This window comes from Topomyia yanbarensis, chromosome 3 (assembly GCF_030247195.1).
Source record: "Topomyia yanbarensis strain Yona2022 chromosome 3, ASM3024719v1, whole genome shotgun sequence".
NCBI classification, from domain to species: Eukaryota; Metazoa; Arthropoda; class Insecta; order Diptera; family Culicidae; genus Topomyia; species Topomyia yanbarensis.
Window position 1 is genome coordinate 392,359,893 of NC_080672.1, and position 26,914 is coordinate 392,386,806.

The 26,914-nt window shown below is 42.8% G+C and overlaps 1 protein-coding gene across 2 annotated transcripts in view; it reads left to right on the forward strand.

Moving 5' to 3' along the window:
- The first annotated feature begins 3,050 nt into the window (after positions 1 to 3,050).
- LOC131693819 (TOM1-like protein 2) overlaps positions 3,051 to 26,914 on the forward strand; it is a 36,087-nt gene continuing 12,223 nt past the window's right edge. For both annotated transcript variants that reach the window (XM_058981971.1, XM_058981972.1), the window contains exon 1: positions 3,051 to 3,656. In XM_058981971.1, the coding sequence (XP_058837954.1) occupies positions 3,587 to 3,656 (70 nt within the window). In that variant the 5' untranslated portion in view covers positions 3,051 to 3,586. The remainder of the gene's footprint in view (positions 3,657 to 26,914) is intronic.

The window sequence follows — 26,914 nt, forward strand, 5'->3', positions numbered from 1 at the left end:
GCTTACGTTTTGTTAATTGTTGATGGATTTTCATGATTTGAACACCAATCGATTCAGTAAATGGCCAGCAAAAATTTGTTATCAAATTTATCAGTGTATTTTATTAGCACACTATTGAAAAATCCGTGAATATACAATAAAGAGGGAAAACATATACAATTTTCACAAATTTACGCAAGACTATCCCTAACACGGACCTCATCTCGACATTCACAAGCGGCCTACACATTTCATCGCTTGATATAAAAGAAATGTTTTTTGGCCGAATTCCTTCATTGTCATGCCTGCTCTGCTTGCAGAACCGGTTAGATTATCGCTACTGTTGCTTGTAGGATAGCTGTTAGATCTTTCATTTGGCACGATCTACGGAAGGGGAACGTTTGCCTGTATGCGCTGGAAGGATTTTGTTCCCAGTCCCAAATGACGATAGCGGAACAACACCGAGATGGCGAATTGCTGGTTTATACCACGAGTATGAATCGTACAGGCAAAGCTCAAATCGTTTCATAGGATTCTCGTCCTGTATCACAAGACAGCTATCATAAAACCGTTCTTATTAGGACGAATAAATAATGGAAGAAGAATTCAATTAGAAAATTCCTTTTATTATCTTGTATTAAGTTTGCGCTTGTTAATTCTGTACCATTACCAGTATCATAATATACGCAAATAGTCTTCACGATGGGGTGGAGATAGCGTAGTTGGTAAATCGATTGCCTTGAACGCAGCTCACCTGGGTTCAATTTCCAACCCCGCACATAGGGTTAGAAATTTTTCTAAAAAGAGATACAATCAAAATAAAAAAAAAATATTCAAAATAATTTACGAACCCGAAGGATTTTGCAAAACCTTTAAGAAAATAAGTGAATGTGGCAACCCTGCCACTAATCGAAAATGATGAACATATTCTTATTTGTCGTACAAGAGGATGGTCTTCCATCTGCACCCAAAAGTTAAAAAAAGAGATCGTCTTATGTCACATAGTGCTCATTCGACATGAGCTACGTGAGGGGAATGTTCGTCTGTGTGTACGCAGCAGAAGCGAATCGCCGGTAAGGTTCCAATCGTTTCAAAGAATGCTCGTCCTGTATCACCAAACATAGTTATCTACAAACCATCCTTCCGTCCTTATTAGGACGAATACATAATGTGAAATAAATTAGAAAATTCCTTTTATTATTCATAATAAAAGTAAACATTCTTCAAATCGATAACCTACAAACCCGAAGGGTTTTGCAAAAAAATCAGTGAATGTGGCAACCATGTCATTAAGCGAAAATCATAACCAAAAGAATGATGAAAATGTTCTCGTTTATTATACGAAAGATAGGACAAACCGCTTGCCATGTTTCACATGAAGTAATTTTACATGAGCTGCCAAAGAGGGACGTTCGCTAGGGGCAGATCACTTGTGATGCATTTTTAAAAATCAGCGAAATTAAATGCATTTATTTCCATCAAAATAAATATTCATAATGTATTTTGCGTTGCGTGCAATGTCTTTTGAGTTGCGTGCAAGACGTCAAAACCCTACGAAAAAACTACCCCTACATTCCACAAAACGTCGAACAAAGTAGATCAGCGTAGGACGTTTTTTGAACAAACTTTTCTGCGAGGGAGTGCAAAGTTGATGCAAAAATGGAAATTAAATGCATTTTTTCTAATTTGATGCAAATTTTTTATACATTCCCAGAGTGATCTGCCCCTAGGGCGTTCGTCTGCGTGTACTAGAACGATTTTGTAAATCGTACTTTCCAGCGATGATGGTACAACAGAAGCAAGATGGCGAATTGCTGTTTTCTAAAATGTACGCCTTGGCGGCAAGGTTCGAATCGTTTCATAGGATTCTCGTCCTTAATTGCAAGACAGTTATCTGCAAACCATCCTTATTAGAACGAATAATGGAAAAATAATTGAATTAGAAATTTTTTTATTAGCTTGTCTTAAATGTGTGCTTGTTAATGATCAATTCTGTATATTTTACCAGTGAACAATAACATTAAAAGTATCAACGTAATGCGTGTGTCCTCTGGAAAATGATGCAATATTGATACGATGAAATAAATTCGCGCATGGTGTCCGCTAGTCATGCTGCATTTTCAATGTAACAATGGTCGTGTCTTGTACACAACCCTCTAATTTTTTTACAGGGAAATGTTCGTTTGCCTTTTTCTTGACCGGGAATTAGATTCTCACCATTCGATCGTGAACCGACCAATGGGCGAAATTAACAAATATACACAAACAGAGATTTGATTAATATCTGAAAGAGGAGTAAAAATACTTTATAAAAAATATAAAAACTCATTTATAAATATTTCACACTTCATGAAAATCAATAAAAAACAAAACGGCGGATCCGACTTTCGACTGTAAACAAAAAGCCAGGCGGGTTACGCCTCTGCATTTCTAAGGTAGTGTATACAGGCGAAATTGACAGCATCATTGTTTACAAGGTCCGTAAACAGAATCGCCCTAAACAAAAACCAAGTGCTTGTTATACCATGTTCACACTACAGAGTTAAAACATGTTATAATAATTAGCAACAAGAAAAATGTCATCAAGATAGCGTTAAAACACGTTTTAACTCGTAGTGTGAACGTAGTATTACGCCCAGGAAGAATAACAAATTTTCCCCTCCAGCGAGCACGGCGAAAGCCACATTTTATTTTTGTTTTTTGGCGACACTGCAGGGCGAAATTGAGAGTCGTCAAAACAAGAGGGCGACTCAAAAATGGCCTAATCAACATTTCATAACAACACTCGGCGAAATAATCTGTTTTCAATTTTATCAAGGAAAACGTTATTATATAAAACATTTTAGTTATGCTTCCGAAAACTAGTATTGTTTCAAAGTGTTTCAATACATTTGAAGGCGCAGTATGCAAACACTGTTAAAATACGATTTAATTTTCTGAACCGAATTTTCAAAGCTATTTTTCTCGATTCGATATCATTGCCACTTCGGCCCTTTGGTCGATTCATGATCGCATTCGTCAGATTTGCCAACCTTGACGAAGAAAATTCTCAATCAAAACAAACATGATGATTGATAGTTGCATTATGCACTTTGGTCTGTCACAACAAGAAAATTTTCTGCTGACTGAACCATCCGCAGTATTTTTTGAGTTTTGCATCTCATTTAGTGCCATCCGTCTAGTTCATTGAAAACACTAATGTAAACATTTCTGTCGTCTTTTTACTGCTGTTAACGTAACGTGGACGGTCTTCTTGTGCTGTCTGGTGCATTTTTTTTCCCTGACGGAACATGCTACAGCTTGTTCGCTGCGCCTACAAGTAGAGGGGTTGTATTTTTGTGGAGAAAGGATGATTCATAGCTCTTGCTTGCTAGATGGGGATGTTATGTTGCATACTGGAAACTTTTTCTATGTGTGAACTCAACATCAAGGGCATTCTGTGTAATTTTGATGCGTAAAACCTAATTGAGAAAGTATAGTGTTTGCAAAAATCAAAACGAAATAAAACTATTTTGTGAAAATTCAATATCAACAGTGTAATAGTGCGATAAGATCAATAGTTGGTTTTGTAGAAAAAAAGGGACATCTGATTCGACCCGGCTGGAAAATGACCTCATTCTTCAACGTCAGTGCCCTCGGGGGTAATCCCTTTTCGACACCGGTCGGACAAAGGATAGGTAAGTTTGGTTTCTTTTTCGCTGTGCAGATCATCACTAATCTTTAGTTGCCGGCGATAAGGAATATAAATAGTCGTCGCCGATAAAAATCTTCATTTGGATTGGCCAGTAGTCACTCGAAGAGGAATCCATGAGCTGAACGAAATGAGTGCAGTCTTATCACTTGAAAAAAAAAGCTGAAGTCGAATTCACCCGAGTAGACAGTAAATTAGCGAATGGGTGGGTTGGGAAGTATATTATAAGTTTTCAGTCTTGTTACGGGATCGATTATGCGCCATCAGTACTGTCACTACATTACTGCCCAAATTGATATGCATAGGTGACGTAAACGCCAATAAACGGGTTCTTGTTTCCTTCCGTAAATATCAAAAAATAGGACAAATTTTACGCCGTTTTTGTTTTACATCAAAACTGAGGCAGATTCTAATCCAACCCGGTACCATTTCATACATGCCAACAGCATTTGGGGTCACAGCCTAACTTAGTTTTACCTCAAGCAATAACGACATTAGGAAAATGTTCTATATGCTGTTCAAGGGCATTTCTGCCACTTAAAGTTCAATGTAACGCAGAACAGTTTTGCGAATTCCAAAGTATTTCATAAATTATGAAATCTATAAATGAAGATTTTTTTCAATAGGTTAATCTGCAAACGAGAGTTTACTTTCTCTTCTGCGAATTACTCGGTCGATTTTACTTTTGCGCTTGAACCCAACTATTTAATACTTCCTTCCATACTAATTTAATTTAATCATGAAAATATATCAAATATCAAGAGTATTCTATAAACTTTAGAAACGTCTACAAACTCCAGAAAAGAAATTTCTAAATTTTACAAACAAACCTCAGAACGTTAGACGATTGATATTGAGCTCAGGTCAGTCTTTTATTTGGGGAAGTCAAAAAAGATTCAAGTTTTTTCGTCAATCCTTACATTATCTAAACTTCAGAGAAGGCCTTCACTCTTCAGGGAAACCGTTAAACGTTCCAGGGAACATGATCCAATGAGCTCAAGAAGTGATACAGCTACAACTAATCTCATATTCATTTGGTTTGGTCATTTGAATTAATCATATTAAGGGTGAAGTAATTATTAATTTTGTTCAATGAATGTTTGTTTTATTGTAGGGTTACTCTGCCCTAATTCATCTTAGCACCTCTATTCATTCTACCCATTTGAACACATTAGTTAGAGCAGTATCTGCTCTCTCTACTCAACGCATTGGCTCAAATGGTAGAACGAATAAGGGTGCGCTGTATTCGACTTTTCGCTTCGCTCAAACGGCAGTATTTTACATTTTCCAGGCGAGATTTTTTATTCTACTGCTTCTTAGGAACGAAGCAAAGATGTTGATACCGATTTAAGAGCATTCCAGTAACTGAAAGCCGAGTTATCCGCGAAAGAGTGTGATATCCCGACTAATGTGATGAATAAGGGCTCGTCTACCCTACAAAATTAAAATTCATTGAGCATTCAGTTAATCAATAGTTATTTCAGTAGTATTATACGGGTTACCTAAAAACAGTAGAAGTGCGAAAAAAGAGCATGACAATAAAGCAACGAAGGAAAACACTTTAATTTCGATCTGCTCTCGATCTCGCCCGGCGTTTCTTGTCGAGATTTTGTTCCACAACGGTGATTTTTATTGCAATGCGGCGAATTTGCGCTCCACGAAACATGGGACAAGCATACACACGGAACTAAGTAGCTAGGCATCAGCGTGGTAGACCTACTTTTACTGACTTCAGATAGACTTCAGGTCTTGGTGGGTCTTATTTGATTTTGGAAGGGCTCGATGCGAAAGTCGTTTTTTGCAGTTTTCTAGTTTGAATAAATGGAAATACTTTACTGTCCAGATTGTTCGCAAAATCTTAAAGCTCTTTACGTTTTTTAGACGGATACTTATAGATTATGAATGCAAAACCATACTCGAAAACACTTGCTGTTCAAACCTGTAGAATGAAAGATATGCGAATTGTTATTCTCAAACGCACGGAGACCAAAACTCTTCGATTTGGATGAAACTGCACATTAGAGTGACAGGAAAAAAATGACCCCTATCGGCCCATGCCTGAGTAGATTGCTAGTCCCACCAGGAGTACTTGTTCCAAATTTGAAGCAAATCGGACAAATCTAGCTATCGGACCAACGTGCTTGAAGTTTGCATGGGATTTTTCGACAATTTATATGGAGAAAACCCACTAACTCGCATTTTCGCCGCTAGGTAGCATTGTATGCATCGTTTTATCACTGTAAGTGAAATTAAGAAAGATAATTTAATTGTCTACAACTTTGTCGCAGACTGTTAGTGAATCCGGCTTTGTTAAAAGAAGTTATTAAACTTTTAACGAAGTGATGTCTGAGTCTGTTTTGCATGGGTCCTAGCGGTGCATGGTTGTGGATCAGTACTTGATTCGCACGAACTAAACATTTTTGTGAAATATTTGTTAGGTTTAGGTCAATAGTATGTTCAGAAGATTTATAGTAAGCGATACGAGTTACGTTTTGGTTAGAAAATATTAGTTCAAAATTTTACCGCATAGATGGCGCCAACACTAGCTTTTCAACGCAAAGAGATAGAGATTAGGTGTCTTCTACAAAGTTGTAGATCAAGCATTTCTAAATAACTCTTCCGAACATCGCGATATTCTATCTCACTTCTATGAAAAGTTAGTGTTGGCGCCCTCTTTGCAGTCACAGGTGGAACTAAAATTTTCTAACCAAAACATAACTCATATTATGTACTACAATTCTTGTGAACATACTATTCAGCTAAATCTAACCATTATCTCACAAAAATGTATAGTTGGTGGGAATCGAGTACTGGTACACAACCGTGCACTGCTAGGCCCCATGCAAAACTGACTCAGACACCACTTCGCTAAAAAATTAATAACTTCTTTTAACAAAGCCGGATTCACTAGCAGTCTTCGACAAAGTTGTAGGCAATCAAATTATCTTTCTTATTTTCACTTACAGTGATAATACGATGCATACAGTGCCATCTAGCGGCGAAAATGCGAGTTAGTGTGTTTTCTTCATGTAAATTGTCGAAAAATCCCATACAAACTATAGGCACATTGGTCCGGTAGCTAGACTTGTCCGATTTGCTTCAAATTTGGAGCAAATACTCCTGGTGGGAGTAGGAATCGGCTCAGGTGTGGGCCGATTGAGTTTTCAAAAATTTATCATTTTTCTGGGCACTCTACTGCACATGTATTCGATGTGGGTACCACTATATAGTGCTTGAGAAGGCAAATTTGGCGGAAGTTTTCAATTTTAATGAAAAACTAAGTTACTCAGTCGTTCCGAATCAGTGCTATAGGTAAGCAAAGCAATCGACAAACAAAAATCGCTCCAGTGTGAATGTCTCAATTGCACAATTATTGAAAATATCGGAAATAATGGATTATGTAACAGTAGTTTTTTTTATCTCAAATACGTTTATTTAGGCCCAAATGCTGTAGCTTAACGAGGCCGATAATTCTTTTTTTTAATTACATGTCACATGTTAGTGGAAAGCCGTATTTAGGGGCGGCTTGCTCCCCTCTTATGTAAATAAAGGAAAAAGGTAGGAAGTGGGATACATATTGTGTAATTGACATCGTCGTTTGCTGATTGATCATTGTGGCGGACATGCACACTTTGTTGTAGTGTTGTAGTTTTCAGCCTGTAATCGCAGGGGCGAGGGGAGGGTCGATATTTCGGATAATTATTGGCACTCTATATCATCTGCATGTGCGGTATGTCATGATGTTCTGGATAGACGGTTATCAAGAAGAGTATGCACCGAAGACTCGTGAAGCAATGCCATATTGTAGATACAGGGATAGGTTGGTGAGATTCTACTGTGAATGAGAGGGGGGAAAATGTATTAAACTTGGACTTCAATAGTTTTCAAAAAGATATAGATAAGAAAAATATAGGGCTGGTCAAGGCTTGCTAGGACGTCCCGGACTGGCACATAGGGTGATCTACCTCGGGCCCGAAGGGAATCTATTAGTTGGGACCTGGCAACACAGTACTCTGCGCACAACATGCTCGATGTCGTGATAGCCGTTCTCACAAACACAATGATTACTTTCAGCAAGCCCTATACCTAGATGCGCGTCAAACGAGTAATGGTTGGACATGATCCTTGACATCGTACGAATAAAGTCCCGGTTCACATCCAACCCCTTAAACCAAGCATTCGTTGATACCTTCGGGATAATGGAATTTAGACACCGTCCCAGATGCCCATTGCTCCATGAGCTTTGCCAACTATCGAGCGTCCTCTGACGAGAGATACTGAAAAATTCATTGAAGCAAATTGGTCTTTCGTAAGTGTCGCCTTCTAATGCGCCCACCTTGGCTAAAGAGTCCGCCTTTTCATTGCCCGCAATAGAACAATGTGACGGGACCCAAACCAAGGTAATCTGGTAAGATTTTTCAGATAAAGCACTCTGATATTCCCGTATTTTCCCCAGGAAATACGGTGAGTGCTTTCCAGGCTTCGCCGCACGGATGGCCTCAATGGAGCTGAGACTATCCGAAACGATGAAGTAATGGTCTGAGGGCAGGGTGTCAATGATCCCGAGAGTATACTGAATGGCAGCTAATTCTGCGACGTAAATTGAAGCAGGATCATTGAGTTTGAATGAGGCAGCAAGATTTTCGTTGAAGATACCGAAGCCTGTGGACCCGTCGAGAATTGATCCGTCAGTGTAGAACATTTTGGCGCAGTCGATTTGATGGTATTTGTTATGGAAAATATTTGGGACCACTTGTGGGCGAATATGATCCGGAATTCCACAAATCTCTTCCTTCATGGATGTATCGAAAAATACAGTTGGATCAGAAGTATCTAAGAGACGAGCACGGTTGACGTTATACGTAGATGAATTGATGTTCTGTGCCATGTAATCGAAGTACAAGGACATGAATCGGGTCTGAGAATTAAGCTCGACAAGCCTTTCGAAATTTGCAATCACCAATGGGTTCAAAATATCACATCGAATCGATAAGAGAGGTGCCAAAATCGATTTTTAGTGGGAGAACGCCCGCCAGCACTTCTAAACTCATCGTATGGGTCGAGTGCATGCAACCCAAGGCAATACGCAAACAGCGATACTGGATTCTCTCTAGTTTGATGAAATGTATGCTCGCAACGGAGCGAAAGCAGAAACATCCGTACTCCAACACTGATAATATCGTTGTTTGGTACAGCCTGATTAGGTCTCCTGGATGGGCACCCCACCATGTTCCAGTTATTGTACGGAAAAAGTTGATCCTTTGTTGGCACTTCTGTTTCAGATACCTAATGTGACATCCCCAGGTACCTTTAGAGTCGAACCATACCCCGAGATATTTGAATGTTGAAGTCTGAGCAATAGTTTGATCCATTAATTGAAGCTGTAGTTGCGCTGGTTCACGCTTTGTAGAAAATACGACTAGCTCAGTTTTCTCCGTGGAGAACTCGATACCCAGCTGGAGAGCCCAAGCAGACAAATTGTCCAAGGTATCTTGCAGTGGTCCTTGCAAGTCGACGGTTTTAGGACCTGTAATAGAGACCACACCGTCAGCTGCAAGCTGCCTTAGCGTGCAGGAATTGACAAGACATTCGTCAATGTCATTCACGTAAAAATTGTAGAGGAGAGGGCTTAGACATGAGCCCTGGGGAAGGCCCATGTAGCTAAATTGTGATGTCGATAAATCGCCATGCGAGAAATGCATTTGTTTTCCAGACAACAGGTTTAGCAAAAAGTTATTTAAAATTGGCGAAAGACCATGCTGGTGCAACTTCTCATAAAGAATGTTGATAGAAACTGAATCAAAAGCCCCCTTAATATCCAAGAATACTGAATTTGTTAGCATATGCCATTTGAATTTCTGTTGAGAGCAACGCAAGGCAATCGTTCGTCCCTTTGCCTTAAGCCATTTGTTTCGACCCAATTATCGAGGCGAAACAAGATAATTTTTTCGAATAACATCCGGATACAGGACAGCATTGCAATCGGACGATACGAATTGGGGTCGGAGGCTGGTTTTCCTGATTTTTGGATGGCAATGACCCTCACCTGTCTCCATTCATGTGGGACAATGTTACCCTCAAGAAACCTATTAAATAAACTCAACAAGCGTCTTTTGGCAGAGTCTGGCAGATTCTTCAACAAGTTGAATTTGATTCTATCTGGCCCCGGGGCTTTATTGTTACATGATAAGAGAGCAAGTGAAAACTCCACCATCGTAAACGGTGTTTCGTTCGCGGTATTGTAAGGCGACGCGGCGCGGTAGATTTTCTGTGCCGGGGTGGAATCCGGACAAACCTTCTTGGCGAAATCGAATATCCAACGGTTTGAATATTCCACGCTCTCGTTAGTACTGTTTCGATTTCGCATACGTCGGGCCGTGCCCCAAAGAGTGCTCATCGATGTTTCTCTTGTTAACCCGTCGACAAACCGGCGCCAGTAACTGCGTTTCTTAGCTTTCATTAAATTTTTCATTCGCTTTTCTAATATCGCGTACACTCGATAACTAGCAACTAACCCGTCGTTCCGGAAGGTTTTATACGCGGCAGCTTTCTCCGCGTACACGTCTGAGCACTCTTTGTCCCACCACGGGTTGGAAGAACGTTTTTAGGTGTTCACGTCGGGTACTCGTTTCGTCTGAGCTTGAATCGCGGTATCGAGAATCGAGTTGGACAAAAACTTATATTCTTCCTCCGGGGGAAGTACCTGTGTTGAATCGATAGTTTTGGATATCTCAGCAGCGTAGCTCTTCCAATCAATGTTTCGTGTGAGGTCATAGGGAACATTGATTGGTGCCGATGGTCTTGAACCAGTGGTGATTGCAATTACAATTGGTAAGTGGTCACTACCGTGGGGATCAGATATTCCCTTCCACTTGCAATCTAACCGTAGTGATGTCGAGCATAAAGATATGTCCAGTGCACTTGCTTGCGCAGGTGGTCTAGGAATCCGTGTCATTTCCCCTGTGTTCTGAATTGTCATATTGAAGTTGTCACAAAGGTCGTTGAATTGTCGAAGATCGATTATCGTCGTATAGACAGCCCCACCCCATACCGTGAGAGTTAAAGTCTCCAAGAAGCAGGCGGGGCGAGGGAAGGTGTTCAATCACGTTGGAGAATCTTCGATATCCCATCATGGCCCTAGGAGGAATGGAAATAGAAGCAATGCAAAGATCTTTGCCTTTGATTGTTGTTTGACAAGCGACAACTTCAATGCCTGGCGTCGAAGGGAGGTTGATTCGATTGAAGGAGTAGCACTTTTTGATCCCTAAAAGTACCCCTCCATATGTGTTCGCTACCAAACCATCCGCTCTGGAACAATCATGAAATGAAACACCACGTGTAACAACAGCACGTAGCAACATCGGTAACAACAGCGCGTAGCAACAGGGATAGCAACAATAGTAGCAACGGCGGTAGCAACGCACGTTGTTATTACTAAATAACAAACTCTATCTATAAATAGCAGCTAGGTCTTACTAGTTTTTTAGTTTTAATTTGAAATTCATCATGTTAACATCGAAGAGGAATAAACATATGAACAAATAGATTCCCGTGGTTTTGTACAACCATTCTTCAAGCCTCCTTCGACCATCGCTCGACTACTTGCTGTTCGATACAGTCCACTGCCTTGGTGCCGCCGAGTGCGCCAACATATGGTCCTTCGAACCGGATGCCGATCCAACGAGTGCTATTCGTCGTCGAATACCAACAAGCAGATTGAACAAGATGTCCCCGAAAGTACAACACACACCGAAGGTAGAGCAAGTAACTAAAAATGAAAAGGATTCCAGAGCACCTTTGGTGCACCAGCGTGACAGGATCCAGAACAAGGTTAGTGCGATAAGCCGCACGCTGGAAGAAGCCGAGGACGACCCAAGCAAAATAAGTTCATCGCTCCTCAAAGTTTTCGCCAAGAAGCTAGAAATGCACTACAACGAGTTCATCACGGTTCACCAAGCGGTTGTAGCTGACACTCCATCCGATGAGCTTGAAGCTGAAGACGAAGCCCTGGACATTTTCGATGCTCTCCACACCGACACGCTTGCTTTGGTTGAGCACCTCACCGAGAGCCTTCTCCCGCACGGTTCCGGGGGTGTGAATCCATCCGTGATAGTTCAACAACAACCACTCAGAGCTCCAGTTCCAACATTTGATGGGAAGGTGGAAAATTGGCCGAAATTCCGAACGATGTTCCAAGACATTGTCGGAGGCAGCCGTGATTCGGATGCAGTGAAGTTGCATCATCTGGATAAAGCGCTGACGGGTGATGCTTCCGGTTGGATTACTGCAAAAATGATCGTTGACAACAATTTTCAGCAAACTTGGAAGCAGCTCAGCGACCAATACGAAAACCCACGAGTAATCGTCGATACTCATCTCGAAGGGTTGCTCGAGATGAAACCGATGACCAAACGCAACCATAAGGACTTACTCGAGCTAGTGAAGACATTCAACAGACACGTTGGCGGTCTCGAGTACCAGGGACTAGTAGTTGATGAACTTTCTGGTCTTATTCTCACGAAGATCCTTACATCACGACTAGATGACCAAACTCTTCAACTGTGGGAGAGGACACAACAGCACGCCAAGCTGCCCAAGTATGTAGATACTGTGGCATTTTTACGAAGCGAATGCCAAGTATTGGAACGGTTCCAGAACCGCCACCTGATGACATCAAAGGATTCATTTGTGAAGCAGCATTCGGGTCCAAAACCAAACAACCAGAAAACCCACGCTGCAACTACTGTAGCCGCCAGCAGTTCCTGTCAGGTATGTTTCGGCAGCCATCGCCATTTCGAATGTCCGGAGTTCAACAAACTTTCACCAGCACAACGAATCGAACAGGTAAAGGAGTTGAAAATCTGTTTCAATTGCCTTCGCCCTGGTCATCGTTCCCTCGACTGCTCATCGAAAAAGACATGCTCCCGATGCCACAAACGACACCACACCCTGTTACATGAAGAAAACATTTCAAATCCAGTCGAGATGTCAACTGCTAACCAGAAGAAAGAACAAGTTTCCGAGAACCGCTCGGAACCTCAGCATGTCACCAATTCCGTTGTGTCTTGTAACCATTCCCAAACCGTGAAAACAGTGATACTTATGACTGCTGTGGTGCGCATCAAGGATCCTCGAGGATGGACGACGCCCTGTCGTGTTCTGCTGGACTGCGGTTTCCAAGTAAATTTCCTCCGCAAAGCAATAGCCGATCGCTTGTCCACCGAAAGAAGACCTGCGCATGTACCTATCGCTGGAATCGGTGGAACCAAAACATACGCAAAGGAGAAGCTGGTGGTGGATGTCGAGTCTAGGTATTCCGACTTCTCCACTAGTATTGAATGTCTAATAGTTCCCAAGATAACGGGAGCTCTTCCAGCGACCAAAATTGACATTTCGGCGTGGCCAATCGATGTCGATTTACCTATGGCAGATCCAAACTTCAACATACCTTCTGACATCGACATGCTCATTGGCATCTCCCAGTTTTTGCGACTATTAAAGGCGGGTCGTATGCAGCTGAGTGATAATTTACCGGAACTACAAGAAACCCATTTCGGATGGGTAGTTGCCGGAGATATCGAAGACGCGTCCACCATCCAGCATTGTTTAGTTGCCACGACAGATCCTATTTCCGACGTTCTTCGCCAATTCTGGGAGTTGGAGGAGCTTTCAGATTCAGCATCGCAGCCTACCGAGCAAGATGAATGCGAAAAATTGTTCCAGTCCAATCATCATCGAGACGAGACCGGCAGATATGTGGTGAGTCTACCATTCCGTGAATCAGTACGAGAGCTGAGAGACAACCGAAGCTTGGCCATGCGTCGGTTCCTTTCACTAGAACGAAGGTTTAGAAAAGACCCAGAGTTGAAGCAGCAGTACTGTCAATTTATCGACGAGTATATACAGTTGGGACATTGTCAAGAGGTGAATGAATCCGATGATGATACTCAAGGTGTGTATTATCTACCGCATCAGGCCATTCTGCGTCCATCGAGCACCACAACTAAAATTCGAGTCGTTTTCGACGCATCCGCCAAGGCATCCCGAGATGAAAAATCATTGAACGATGTGCTAAAAGTTGGAGCAACATTACAGAGCGACATTTTCAGTATTCTATTACGATTTCGGAAACACCAGGTCGTATTCACTGCTGACATTACCAAGATGTATCGGCAGATACGCATTGCACCAGAGCATGCATGCTTCCAACGAATTTTCTGGCGGTCAAACCCGGATGACCCTCTACGTGTCTTGGAACTCACAACAGTGACCTACGGTACAGCAGCAGCCCCATATTTGGCAACTAGATGTCTGATGCAGCTCTGTGACGATGAAGGCAGTTCGTTCCCGATCGCAGCACGAATCATCCGCTTGGATTGTTACGTCGATGACGTCATTTCTGGTGCAGATACTGTAGAAAAAGCCATTGTATGCCAAACAGAAATACAACAACTGCTGGAACGAGGTGGATTTCCTGTCCACAAATGGAGCTCTAATGCCGCAGAAGTACTGGAACGAATTCCAGAAGCCGACCGTGAGCAGCTTGTGCATCTTGACAACACCTCCACGGATGTAATGAAGACATTGGGTTTGATGTGGAGCCCTCAAGAGGACGAGTTCGTGATCAACGTCAACAGACTCGAGCGAGAAACCAGCCCACCTACGAAACGATCAGTATTGTCCGAGATAGGTAAAATATTCGACCCGCTGGGTCTCATATCATTTGCTAAAACAATTATGCAGAGGCTTTGGAAGGCCGGCCTCCCATGGGACGCCCCGTTGGAACAAGAACTTCTGAGCTCCTGGCTACAATTTCGTGAAGCTTTATTCCTGGTAAGCAGAATCAAGATACCTAGATGTACCATATCCTGTGGTGCTATTACTGTCGAAATTCATGGCTTCTCCGACGCATCTGCGATTGCATACGGGGCTGTCATTTACACTCGCTGTATCCGGCCAGATGGTATGACAAATATGAATATGCTGTGCAGTAAGTCCAAGGTGTGTCCACTAGCAGAAATGACTATTCCAAGAAAGGAGTTACTTGGTGCCCGACTCCTATCCCGTCTACTGACCAAAGTGCTGGATTCCTTCCAGCTGGAGATATCAAATGTTGTTCTGTGGTGTGATAGTCAGGTGGTGCTAGCCTGGTTACGAAAGCCTTTGCCATCGCTTGAAGTGTTTGTGCGTAACCGCGTGCCAGAAATTTTAAGGAACACAGCTAACTGCACATGGAATTACATTCGATCAAAACAAAATCCAGCCGATTTAATATCCAGAGGCCAACTTCCTCTCGCCCTAAGCACTAACGAGCTTTGGTGGAATGGGCCAGGCTTTTTGAGCACCATCGAGTATAAGTTGGAGATTCCAGATGACATCCCAGATGAAGCACTTCCAGAACTAAAACGGGTAAATATGATCGCCGCTCCAGCCGTTAACGAAAACAGGTTGGAAATATTTTCCAGATTCAGCTCGTTCAGAAAACTCCAGCGGGTAATCGCGTTAGTCCAGCGGGTAATCGCGTTAGTCCAGCGATTTATACATAACTGTCGAATAAAATCTCCCAGCGAACGAATCCTACGACGTCATCCTACAATAAAAGAACTGCGATCAGCGTTGCAACTAATTGTAAAGGTCATTCAGCATGAGGCTATGGACGACGAAATTCAACGAGTGATTTCTAATGAACCATGCAAAAGAATCGCCCCGCTTAACCCGATCTACAAAAATGGAGTATTACGTGTTGGAGGACGACTACAACATTCTCGGTTACCTTTCGATACTAAGCATCCATTATTGCTTCCGCAACATCCAATCACTGATCAAATCATCCGTACATACCACGAAGAACATCATCACATCGGTCCAACTATGTTATTAGCCACGTTACGATCGCGTTTCTGGTTACTGAAAGGAAGGTCTTCCGTAAGAAAGATCACCAGGAGCTGCGTTACTTGCTTTCGTTCGAAACCCAAAAACTCCAGCCAATTGATGGGCAATCTGCCGACCTGCCGAGTGACACCCGCTGAACCGTTCCAGAAAACAGGTATTGACTACGCAGGACCAGTGTTTGTGAAGGAAGGCTGCCATAAACCGAAAGTCGTCAAGGCCTACATAGCGGTATTCGTTTGTATGTCAACTAAAGCAGTCCATCTGGAATTGGTTTCCGACATTTCCACCGCCACATTCCTTGCGGCTCTGCATCGATTCGTCAGCAGGCGCGGCTTTTGTCAAGAGCTCTATTCCGACAATGGCTCTAACTTTAAAGGGGCTAAATCCGAACTACACGAACTGTATCTTCTTTTCCAAAGCCACTACACCATCGAGGAAATTGCATCATTTTGTCAACCAAAACGTCTGGAAATTTATCCCACCGGAAGCTCCAAACTTTGGCGGCCTCTGGGAGAGCGCCGTGAAAACTGCAAAGTACCACTTGAAGAGGACTCTGAAAACCGCCAAACTGACTTTTGAAGAATATGCCACCGTACTTAGTCAAGTGGAGGCTGTGATGAATTCTAGACCTCTTTGTGCAACATCTGATCCAGAAGCTGAAATTTTGACTCCAGGCCATTTCTTGATTGGTCGTCCCCTGATAGCTACACCGGAACCCTGTTACAGCGATCTGCCAACAAATCGTCTAGCAAGATGGCAGTATCTCCAATACCTCCGTCAGCAGTTTTGGACGCAATGGAGCCGGGATTACTTGCTGAATCTTCAACCAAGAGGGAAAAATCGGCAAATACAACCAAACATTCAACCCGGTATGATCGTGTTACTGGAGCAGAAGGATGCCCCACCGCAATGTTGGAAGATGGGAAAAGTTTTACATGTCTACCCTGGAACCGATAATTTGGTCAGAGCGGTGGATGTGAGTATCGGTGGTTCTGTCTACAGAAGAGCAGTGTCCAAATTGTCTGTTCTCCCGATTGAAGACAACAGTGAAGAAAACATAAATTCTGTGAATTCTTCCCAGCCTGGGGGGAATATGTTCGCTACCAAACCATCCGCTCTGGAACAATCATGAAATGAAACACCACGTGTAACAACAGCACGTAGCAACATCGGTAACAACAGCGCGTAGCAACAGGGATAGCAACAATAGTAGCAACGGCGGTAGCAACGCACGTTGTTATTACTAAATAACAAACTCTATCTATAAATAGCAGCTAGGTCTTACTAGTTTTTTAGTTTTAATTTGAAATTCATCATGTTAACATCGAAGAGGAATAAACATATGAACAAATAGATTCCCGTGGTTTTGTACAACCATTCTTCAAGCCTCCTTCGACCATCGCTCGACTACTTGCTGTTCGATACAGTCCACTGCCTTGGTGCCGCCGAGTGCGCCAACAATATGAGTCTTCTCGATCCAAGCGGATAATGTTAAAATCGTGGAAGTTGAGGTTTATATTAGAAGTTAGCCATGTTTCACATAGGGAAAATGCATCACAATGATTGTAATTTAGCAAGTGTTTTAATGAATCAATTTTGGGGATAATACTTCTGCAGTTCCACTGTAAAACAGTGATCAGATCCCTGATTCCGTCTAATAAGTTAACCATCGAAGGATACGATCGCTATAAGGAGGGGCCATTGGTCATTCAACTGTTTTAAAAATGTTCTTACTGTTGGTAGAATAGCAACCAGCAAGCTTTTCAGAGGATCGGTAATGTTGAAAGCTGTGAATATCCAGTCCACAATGTCAGAAAATTTAAGGAATCCCGTTTTAGGTTGAGTTTCTGATTGTAAAATTGGAGCACTTGGGATTTTTGGTGCCCCGGGGAGTGCTGGGAACTCCTGGTTGTATCTCAATTTCCCAAAACCAGGAGGTATTATCTTCGGATTTGTACCAGCACTTCCAGTTGATGAATTATTGTTATTTTGTACCCTTGTTTGGGACAACCTAGGACCCTTACGAGGAAGTTGAGGTGAGTTTTGATTAGGTCTTTTCCTAGAGTTTACAAGCGGAGCCAAAGAATGCCCCTCGCAAGGGTCGTCAGTTGGCAAGAGAGCGAATGGGTTTTCGGAGATAAGTGGAACAGCTCTTTTAAGCATTTCTGCGTAAGAGCGTCTGGAGCGATCTTTGGCGGATCGCTTCAGTTTATCCGCGCGAAGTTTGTACGTTGGGCATGTCAAATGTTCTCCCCACAGTAAACACACTTCTCAGCGGGCCTACTGCAAGTATCATCCGCATGGCGTTCCCCACATTTACCGCACCGTTGCTTGTTGCTACAGTAGGTGGCCGTGTGACCTAGCTGCTTGCAATTGGAACAATTCATGACCCGCGGTACAAACAGGCGTACAGGTAGACGAGCTCCTTCCACTCCAATGTAGCTCGGAAGTGCAGATCCGGCGAAGGTTACGCGAAACGAGTCTGATGGATAGTAATTCCCATCTTCGATGGACTTTGAGTGCAATTGCTTGCACTCCAAAATCTTAACTGATTGAAGGTTAGGGTCCTTAAAGCGGCCAGCCCCATCATTCATCAGATCATCGAGAGTTAGACCCGCATCACTTACCACACCGTCGATCTCCACATCACGAGAAGGGATGTAGACGCGATACTCCAGCGTAAAGAGGCTATTGCTAACGATATCATTGGCCTGTTTCAAGTCAGTAATGACTACGCGCAGTTTATCTGACTGAACCTTTTTAATCTCGGTTACGGCCGAGTAACGTTTCGTCAGCTCCCGTGCAACAGTTATGCTGTTTAACGGTTTATTTTTGGGCCGAAAGTATACCACCCAAGGACCAGCGGATCCATCCTGGTAAACCTTGACTCGGGGGGGGGGGGGGCTGTGAGACATTGGGGGAAAGTGGGGGAAGTGGATCGACCATAACATTATCTGTCTCCGAATCAGATATATGTTCCTCTTCCCCATAAGATTCGTATTCGGAGGGTGATCCTCCTGTTTGTTCCATTTTGTTGCGGAAGCAACACGCTCGACCGCACTGTTTAACTTAAATCAAAATAAAAAATCAAAAGCAATAAAAAGAAAAAAATCGATAAGAAAAGTAAAAAACGAAACACTTCACCAGTTGGTTCCTGACGAGCGGGTAGGTGAATTGATCCTTCGTTTGTTTTATCCGTCACCCGCGTGACCTTCACACAGTAGAGAGCTAATATGGCTCAGGCAAGAAAACCGTTTAGTAACGCACTTCACTGCACTACCCTCACCGATATCGCAGGTAATAATTATCACTCGCGGGACTGTTTATTAGTAATGCTTTACTGCAGCCTCTGCCACAGCAAGCACCTTCGTACTACCGAAAAAACTAAACCACACCGGAGAGAACAAAAAGCACTTGTTTCTCGGTACACGTTCGGTTACGAATGAAACGTGGTGCTGAAAGCTGCGATCCTGGTCTATTTGGACGTGTTCGATATTCCCCCGATATGTGGAAGATCCAGAAGCTGGTGTTGCTGCCAAAACCAGGAAAGCCACCTGGCGATCCGGTTTCATACAGGCCCATGTGCCTGCTGGATACACTCGGAAAACTCCTGGCAAGATCATCCTTAGCAGGTTGACGAAATTCACGGAAGGTGAGCGCGGACTGTCCAAGATGCTGTTCGGATTCCGCAAAGGAGCATCGACAGTGGATGCAATTCGGACAGTGTTTGAGAGTGCTGAGAAGTCATCTAAACAGAAGCGAAGAGGAGATCGATACTGCGCTGTGATCACGATAGATGTGAAAAACGCGTTCAACAAAGGTAGCTGGGAAAACAGCGTGCATAGAATTTGGGTTCCCGACTATCTATGCCTGATCCTGAAGATCCATTTCAGAGCAGAGTACTGCTGTACGAAACGAGCGAAGGACAGAAGTCAATGCGAGTCACAGCGGGCGTTCCTCAGGGTTCCATTCTCGGTCCAATTCTTTGGAACGGGATGTACGATGGGGTCTTAACGATGCAGCTGCTCAGCAAAGTGAAAATCGTGGGTTTTCGCGGACGACGGGTCACTAACGGTGATGGGTGAGACACTTGAAGAAATAGTGGTGTCGGCGACGGAGACAGTAGACGCGATCGAGAGCTGGATGAACGGGGTCAAGCTGCAAATAGCTCACTACAAGACGGAGGTGTTATTGATCAGCAGAGGTGGGAAAATACCGGTTGAGTACCGGTACGGTAAACCAAATTTTCACAAGTGTTTATGTTTCCTTTACATTGTGTGCGGTTTTACCGCTGGTTGTGTTTATACGAGACACGAAAACCAAACCGAGTTTCGTTTACACAGAACCGCGGTTTGGTTTTGATTTTCGTTTACCGGTGCACGAGTATGGGAAGGAAACACGGGAATAACGAAACCAAACTTCGGTTGTGTTGCGGTTGTGTATTCGGGTTGATGTTTATCGGCTGTGCTAGTGCTGCTAGTATTTTTATTAAGAATTCTAAACAAATTTCTTTATAATATAAGGTATCTTTTCGGTAATTGAAAAAATGTCTTCAGACATATTTCTGTTCAAATAAATTATGTTCGTGGTCATGAATGGCGTTCGTTAACTCAATATTGCGACATTTTCATAATGATTTATCATCAGGAAATTTTCAATATGGGTATGTTTGGTATGGGAAACTGTCCAAAAATCGAAAGTAAAAGGAAATTTAATAGCCTCCGCTATTTTTATACCTATGATAGCAGATCAAAAGTTAATATGACGGTATATTCAAGATATTCTGTCATCTAGAATCACGCGACATGGACATTTCAAATATAAGAAATGTATCAAAAGATCGCAAATTGATGCCTGCCGTCATTTAAAATCTGAAATGGCGAGCTATATTCAATACTACTGGTATTCAATAACGTTTTAATGGTAAAACATATCATGAAACAAGGGTATTTTTGATATCGAAAAGTTGTGTAGAGATTAAAAATTGTTATTCGTCGTCATTTTGCATCCCAATATGGTGTTATTTTCACGACAATTTAGCATTTAAAAGCATGCATATTTAAATAGGCATATATTTCCAAGGAAACGAAACTTGAATTACGTCGTAAATTAGAAATTCAAAATGGCGGCCTATTCATGATGATTTAACAACTAGCATGGTTACATTATGGACCAATATCCACATTAATGATTGAAGGTCGTTTTACATGTTTTGTTGTAATGAGACAGACAACTTCGTGATTGGACACAATGTGAACAAATTTTTTTTATTCAAATTATTGCGCAACATTTTTTAAAAATTTAATTGTTCTGCAGTAGATTTACATACACACATCGACTGGTATCGCCGGAAATATTTATTCCTTAAAGAAACTTAGTTTTTAATGGCGGTCTATAAAATGAAAGTGTTTTTGCTATTCGTTAGTTGGTTGCTGTTCTCAATGAATTAAGTTTTTTTGTAATTGAATAATTTAGTGGTAGTTTTCTCTAAACTCGAATGTTTGCGACCAAACCTTCTAGATGTTTCAAAACTATGTACAGTAACAGCAAAAATAACAGAAACACGTATTACCAGCACTCAGTAAATAAGAACCTAATCGTGAGTTTCCCCCCACTTGCGTCTGAGTTGCTTACCATATGTAAATAACACACACGTACACGCAATTGCCTCAGTGCAAGGATAGATGTATCAATACGATGCGCCGTAGCAGTAATAATAAGGATATATGTATACAAAATGCGAGTGTGTGCTCGAGATTATCCGAGAATCGCCTAACCAGCGCAACCAGACGTGGATTAGATCTCATTGATACGACTATTGGCGATATAAATACAGGCTACTTTGAATGCATTGAGTGTTAATGTGAAGTTTCAAGTGATTCAAGTCATGTTTAATTGATTTAACTAATTTTATTGATTTTATTGTTTTTGTTTTTTTATTGACATCGCTCATTTCATTGTTTTCTTTAATTTCAATTTAAACAATTGTTGAACTTTTAACAACTGTTCAGAACCAGCCATTTCGATATTACCCCATTGACTCACAACAACTAATTGAACTCAATTCAGTTGTCTATTCGGCACCACTGCAGACGAATTTACTGCTTCTTCTTTCAACCGAAGCACCGTGTACAGAAAAAACCAGGCTCGGTTTTCTAAAGCCAAACCGAAACTGCTGCTGAGAATACATCAACACAAGTTGAAATACGTACACACATGTAAACGGTGCGGAGTGGCTCGGTTTGGTTTTATAAACTGAGAGTCGGTGGAGGTTTTTCTTTCGTTTACCGTGTGAACGAAATCCAAACCGAATACGATGTGCATCACTCGTTTACACGTGTTGAGATTTTGAGAACAATACCAGTGTATGTACGTACCGGTTGGTTTTCTTACCCACCTCTGTTAATCAGCAACTGCAAAGCGGTTCAGCGGATGCAGATCGACGTCGGAGGGCACGTGATTGCATCGAAGCGTGCACTGAAGCACTTGGGTGTGATAATCGACGACCGGTTGAGCTTCAACATCCACGTTGACTACACCTGTGAAAAGTCGACGAAGGCAACGAACGCAATAGCGAGAATCATGCCAAACATCGGCGGCCCGAGAAGCAGCACGAGACGTCTGTTATCTACTGTTTCGTCATCGATACTCCGATATGGGGTTCCTGCCTGGGGTGCTGCGCTGAAACCCAAGCGGAAACGTGAAAAGCTAAACAGGACATTCCGGCTGATGGCTGTACTAGTCGCGAGTGTCTACAGAACAGTATGCGTTATCGCCGGGATGATCCCCATCTGCATCGCCCTGGCGGAGGACGTGGAATGCTACCAGCGGAGAAATGCACTTAACGCTAGGAGACTGGTCTAAGCGGACTCGTTGGCTAAATGGCAACAGGAGTGGGACAAAGCGGAGAAAGGAAGGTGGACCCACCGACTCATCCCAAATGTGTCGGCTTGGGTTCATAGTAACCATGGAGAGGTGAACTTCCATTTGATGCAGTTTTTGTCCGGGCACGGATGCTTCCGGAAGCATTTATATCGGTTTGAACATGCTTCGTCACCCCTTTTGCCCGGAGTGTGCGACTATGATGGAGACCCCGGAACACGTAGTCTTCGAATGCCCTAGGAAGAAGCTCGAAGGGTTGTACCTGGTGTGACAGTTGACAATATCGTCGAAGAGATGTGCCACGACGAGCATATCTGGGACGCTATCAACAGAGTGGTTACGAGTATACTCTCCGAGCTACAGAGGAAGTGGCAAAGAGACCAACAAGAAGCCACAAACCGGGTTTCGAGAGATATTCCTTCCGAGTTTGGGTCGTCAGGGCGCCTGTGAACCGGACGACAAGCTTCACCGGAATCGCCGGACCGACCTCGACACCCTAACAGGTAGCTCGTGAGTAGGCTAGACCCACTGCCGGGGATTAGACCGAGTAGACCGCGTCGCATAGCTAGCAGTGGGTCGTTGGGGCGCTGGTGAACCGGAAGCTACGCTCCACCCGGAATTGTCGGATAGACCTCAACACCTTCTGGCTGGCCGTTGAGTAGGCTAGATCCACCGCCGGGGGCTAGATCGAGTAGATCGGGATGCCGCGGAGAGCTACATCGGAAACGACCATCGGCATCAGGAGAAATCTTCCGCTCGGTTTCGGAAGAACCTCCCTCGCCGGGGAATTCTTCGTCAGAGTAGGCTAGATCCATTGTCGGGGACTAGACCGAGTAGTTCGCGAACAAGAGGAGTGCGGGAGCTGAATTGCTCATCGGGAAAGTAGAGCGAAGTGAAGCGAGAGGGAGCCAAAGGGCTCAAGAAATTGTGGTGCTAAAACCAAAGAAGAATCGGTATCGGGAGAACTTTCTTCACCGGGGAACTCTCCGTCGGCGTAAGCTAGGTTCACCGCCGGGGACTAGACTGAGTAGACCACGACTAGACACCACCAGTCGCGGGGCGTCGAGGCACCAGCGAACCCGACGCCCTGCTCCACCGGAATCGCCGAACTGACCTCGACACCTGGCTAGTTGGCTCGGTTTCGGGAGAACTTCTCTTGCCGTGGAATTCTCCGTCGTTGTAGGCTAGACCGAGGTCCACCGTCGAGGACTAGACCGAGTAGTTCGCGAACAAGTCGGGAGCTCAACGAGTAAATGGCGCTGAATTGTACGAGAAGGGAGTTACGGTGCTAACTGGCACAAGGGAGCCGAGTCGTGGTGCTGAATGGCACAAGGGAGCCGAAGGGATCGGTGAATTAGACAATCTGAAGATTGCCGCCCAGATTGTCTTCGTAGGGGAGGAGCACTAGTCTGGTCTCATAGCCAGCTGTCCGACTGCCATGCAGAAATTTCCAGTCTGTGTGGATGGTGGAGAACTGGTGGGGTGACGAGGAGGGGTGCTGTAACCCTGCTGAAGGAAGTAACTACTAAGTAGTTGAAATAGAGTGGGTACATTGCACATACAAACCCCTTTCTGAAGTAATGCCGTAAGGTAGTGCCAGGTACTGGGCAAGAGCAGTGGCTTTTAGCGGATCAGGTGATGGCAGCCCAAACCCGTTCCCTGAGACATTAGGGTTTTTGGTACATTTTTCTCGTCTCAGGGTTTTCTTGAAAAATTTTTAAAGCTCAAAAAAGAACACACACACCCACACACACAGACATTTGCACAAATCGTCGAGCTGAGTCAATTGGTGTATAAAACTCGGCCCTCCGGGCCTCGGAGAAAATCTTGATAGTTTGAGCGAATTCTATTCCTTTCCTCTATAACAAAGGTAAAACTGTAAAACATAGCGGATGTAAACAAAACGGTTGTACGTCATTTCGCGGAATACCATTTCCCGGTATACCATATTCCGGAAAACCATATCCCAGAATGTACTATGTCCCGGAAAACCATTTCCCGGAATGTACCATTTACCAGAAAACCATTTCTCGGAATGTACCATTTCCCGGAAAAACCATTTCCCAGAATGTTCCATTTCCCGGAAAACCATTTCCCGGAATACCATTTCCCGGAAAATAAATTAAACCACGTACCTTGCCACCACTCATTTTGATTACACTTGCTACGCAGCAAATGTCAAACAAACTACGAAATTCTGTCTACTTTAGAACATAAAAAGTAGTTTGGAAATATGTTTGGAATTTTATTGATTTTAAATGTAAGTTAGAATAACATATCAACAATGCAATTTTTATGGATTATGCATCTAAAAAATCTGCGGTTTTTCTTTCTTATACATGCATGCTTCCTTGTCGTTATTTTTGGCATGTTTTTGATTAATATGTACTTTATATTTCTATGTAGTTTCACATTCTTTTAAGAACTCTTTCATTATATTCTTGGTATTTTATTGGATTTAAGTACTAGTGGTCCTAACATACCTTCACCATAGAAAATTTGACAGTTCATAAATTTCACAGTCGACCGACGAAAACGGGTGCTTCGAGGTCGACAGATTAATTAAACGACCAAGATGGGTTTCGTCGGTGGACAATTTTCGTCACCATATTAATCGCTAGATTTAATCTGTGTGAATCTGGTTCCAGTTTTAAACTATCAACTAATCGATCGTGTTTATTGGTTGAAATAGACCGATTTCAACAGATTTCGTCTGTCATATTTAATCGGTTGTCGCGTCGGCTGACGTCCATGTTAAACCCCCATAAGAGTTGGTGCAACAACCGACCGATTAATTGGTGGCATAGTCGGCCGACTGTGCCGACGCAAGCCGATTTAGTCGGTGGGAAAATCGGGAGGATTTTCTATGGGGTTATAACTTTTTGAATTATAATTGTTATTCTATGAGCTTATTCGCCTTCTTTTGGACATGAGCAAATCATGAAAAATATTTTTGAACGTCTTCTTTAAAATTTGAGTGCTTTTTTTGGAAATTAATAATTCATAACAATCTTCTTTGAGACTTTGCCTTTTTTAAGCATAATCTGTTTTCTGGTACTTTATTGGTTTATGACCAAAGGAGTGACATTAACCTTCTTAGCCAAGTCACTCCCAACGATTTAACCCAACCCCCTCTAATCTGAAACGGTCGGTACGGATGTCCTCGTTTCATCCGCATTCAAGTTTCAAAACGATTCGTTGGTTAAATTGTCCATTAAATGAATAATTCAATTGCCGGATAATATTGAACCATCTTCAAACCCAACTCTGCACAGTAGGCCTGGCCGTTTTAATATTTGCGACATATTATAATATGCTTCAAATATTTATGTAGACAAGAAAAACACTAAAGTAAAACTGCAGTGTTTTCCAGGATGCTTTTTGATACTGGCTGTGTAAGGGTTAGAATAGAATAGAATAGAATTATGAGAGCTTGTTTTTTATTAATATGATTAGAGAGCAAAGATAAGGCAGGGGGGGGGGGGTGTAAGGGGAGGAGTTGCTTCTCTAATCTTCCGGTCATCACATCGCATGCTTTGGTATACTTAGTATGTATAACAAACATGAAGATGTGACACAAGGTGCCAAGAGCGCACTAAAATCCTGTCAATCCTATTTCTCATTGGATTGTCTGCTCTAAATATATCACCAGGGGATCATTCATAAATGATGTTGGATATTGACAATAGGGAAGAGCGTCACGTAACGAGATAAAAAACTAAAAATGAATTTTAGACGTATCAGCGGATCAGGGATAAAAAAAACGTACAACATTGTTTATGAATGGCCCCCAAACAAAGAATATTCCATAACGAATATCACGTAACATTGGTGACAGAGCATTGGGATCAAGGCCAAGTCCCCCCTGGGTCGTGCAAAACTGAGAAGCAACATCAATTTAGGCACAGATAGCACACTTCCATTTATTTTCATTATGTTTTGTTTTGTCTTTTCATTTGTTTCTCCTGCTACGATGTGTGTGGGAGAGCGGGACGGCCAAGGAAACGGAAAGCCAGTGGCACAAACAGATCAGGAACAGGAGGGAGGACTGCGAACAGGGAAATCGACAACAGAGGAGAAATCGTTTATTTATTTATTATAGCTACGATACTAATCACAATTGTTTTGCTTTTCTTGTTTCGTTTCAGCAAACCAAAATCTATACGGACTAGCACATACGAACAGTTAGGCTTTGTAGGTTCTCATCTTGAGAAATGACAATGACACTGTACGAGGTGGCGCTGGGCCTGTGGCCTTCGACTGGCATGGTCCATTCTCATTGATTCGGAAGTCTTCTTGGCTGGTTGGTAGATATGTGCTCCTACTTGCAAGTTGATCAATTCGCTTGGGTGGGGGACATGTGGATCCTACTAGTTGTCGACTCTTTTGATCGTGAGTATGAGGCTAGTTCAGGAAAGGAGTGCAGGACTGGCACCTAAGAGATAGTTAATTATTCAGGACTTGTTCTTA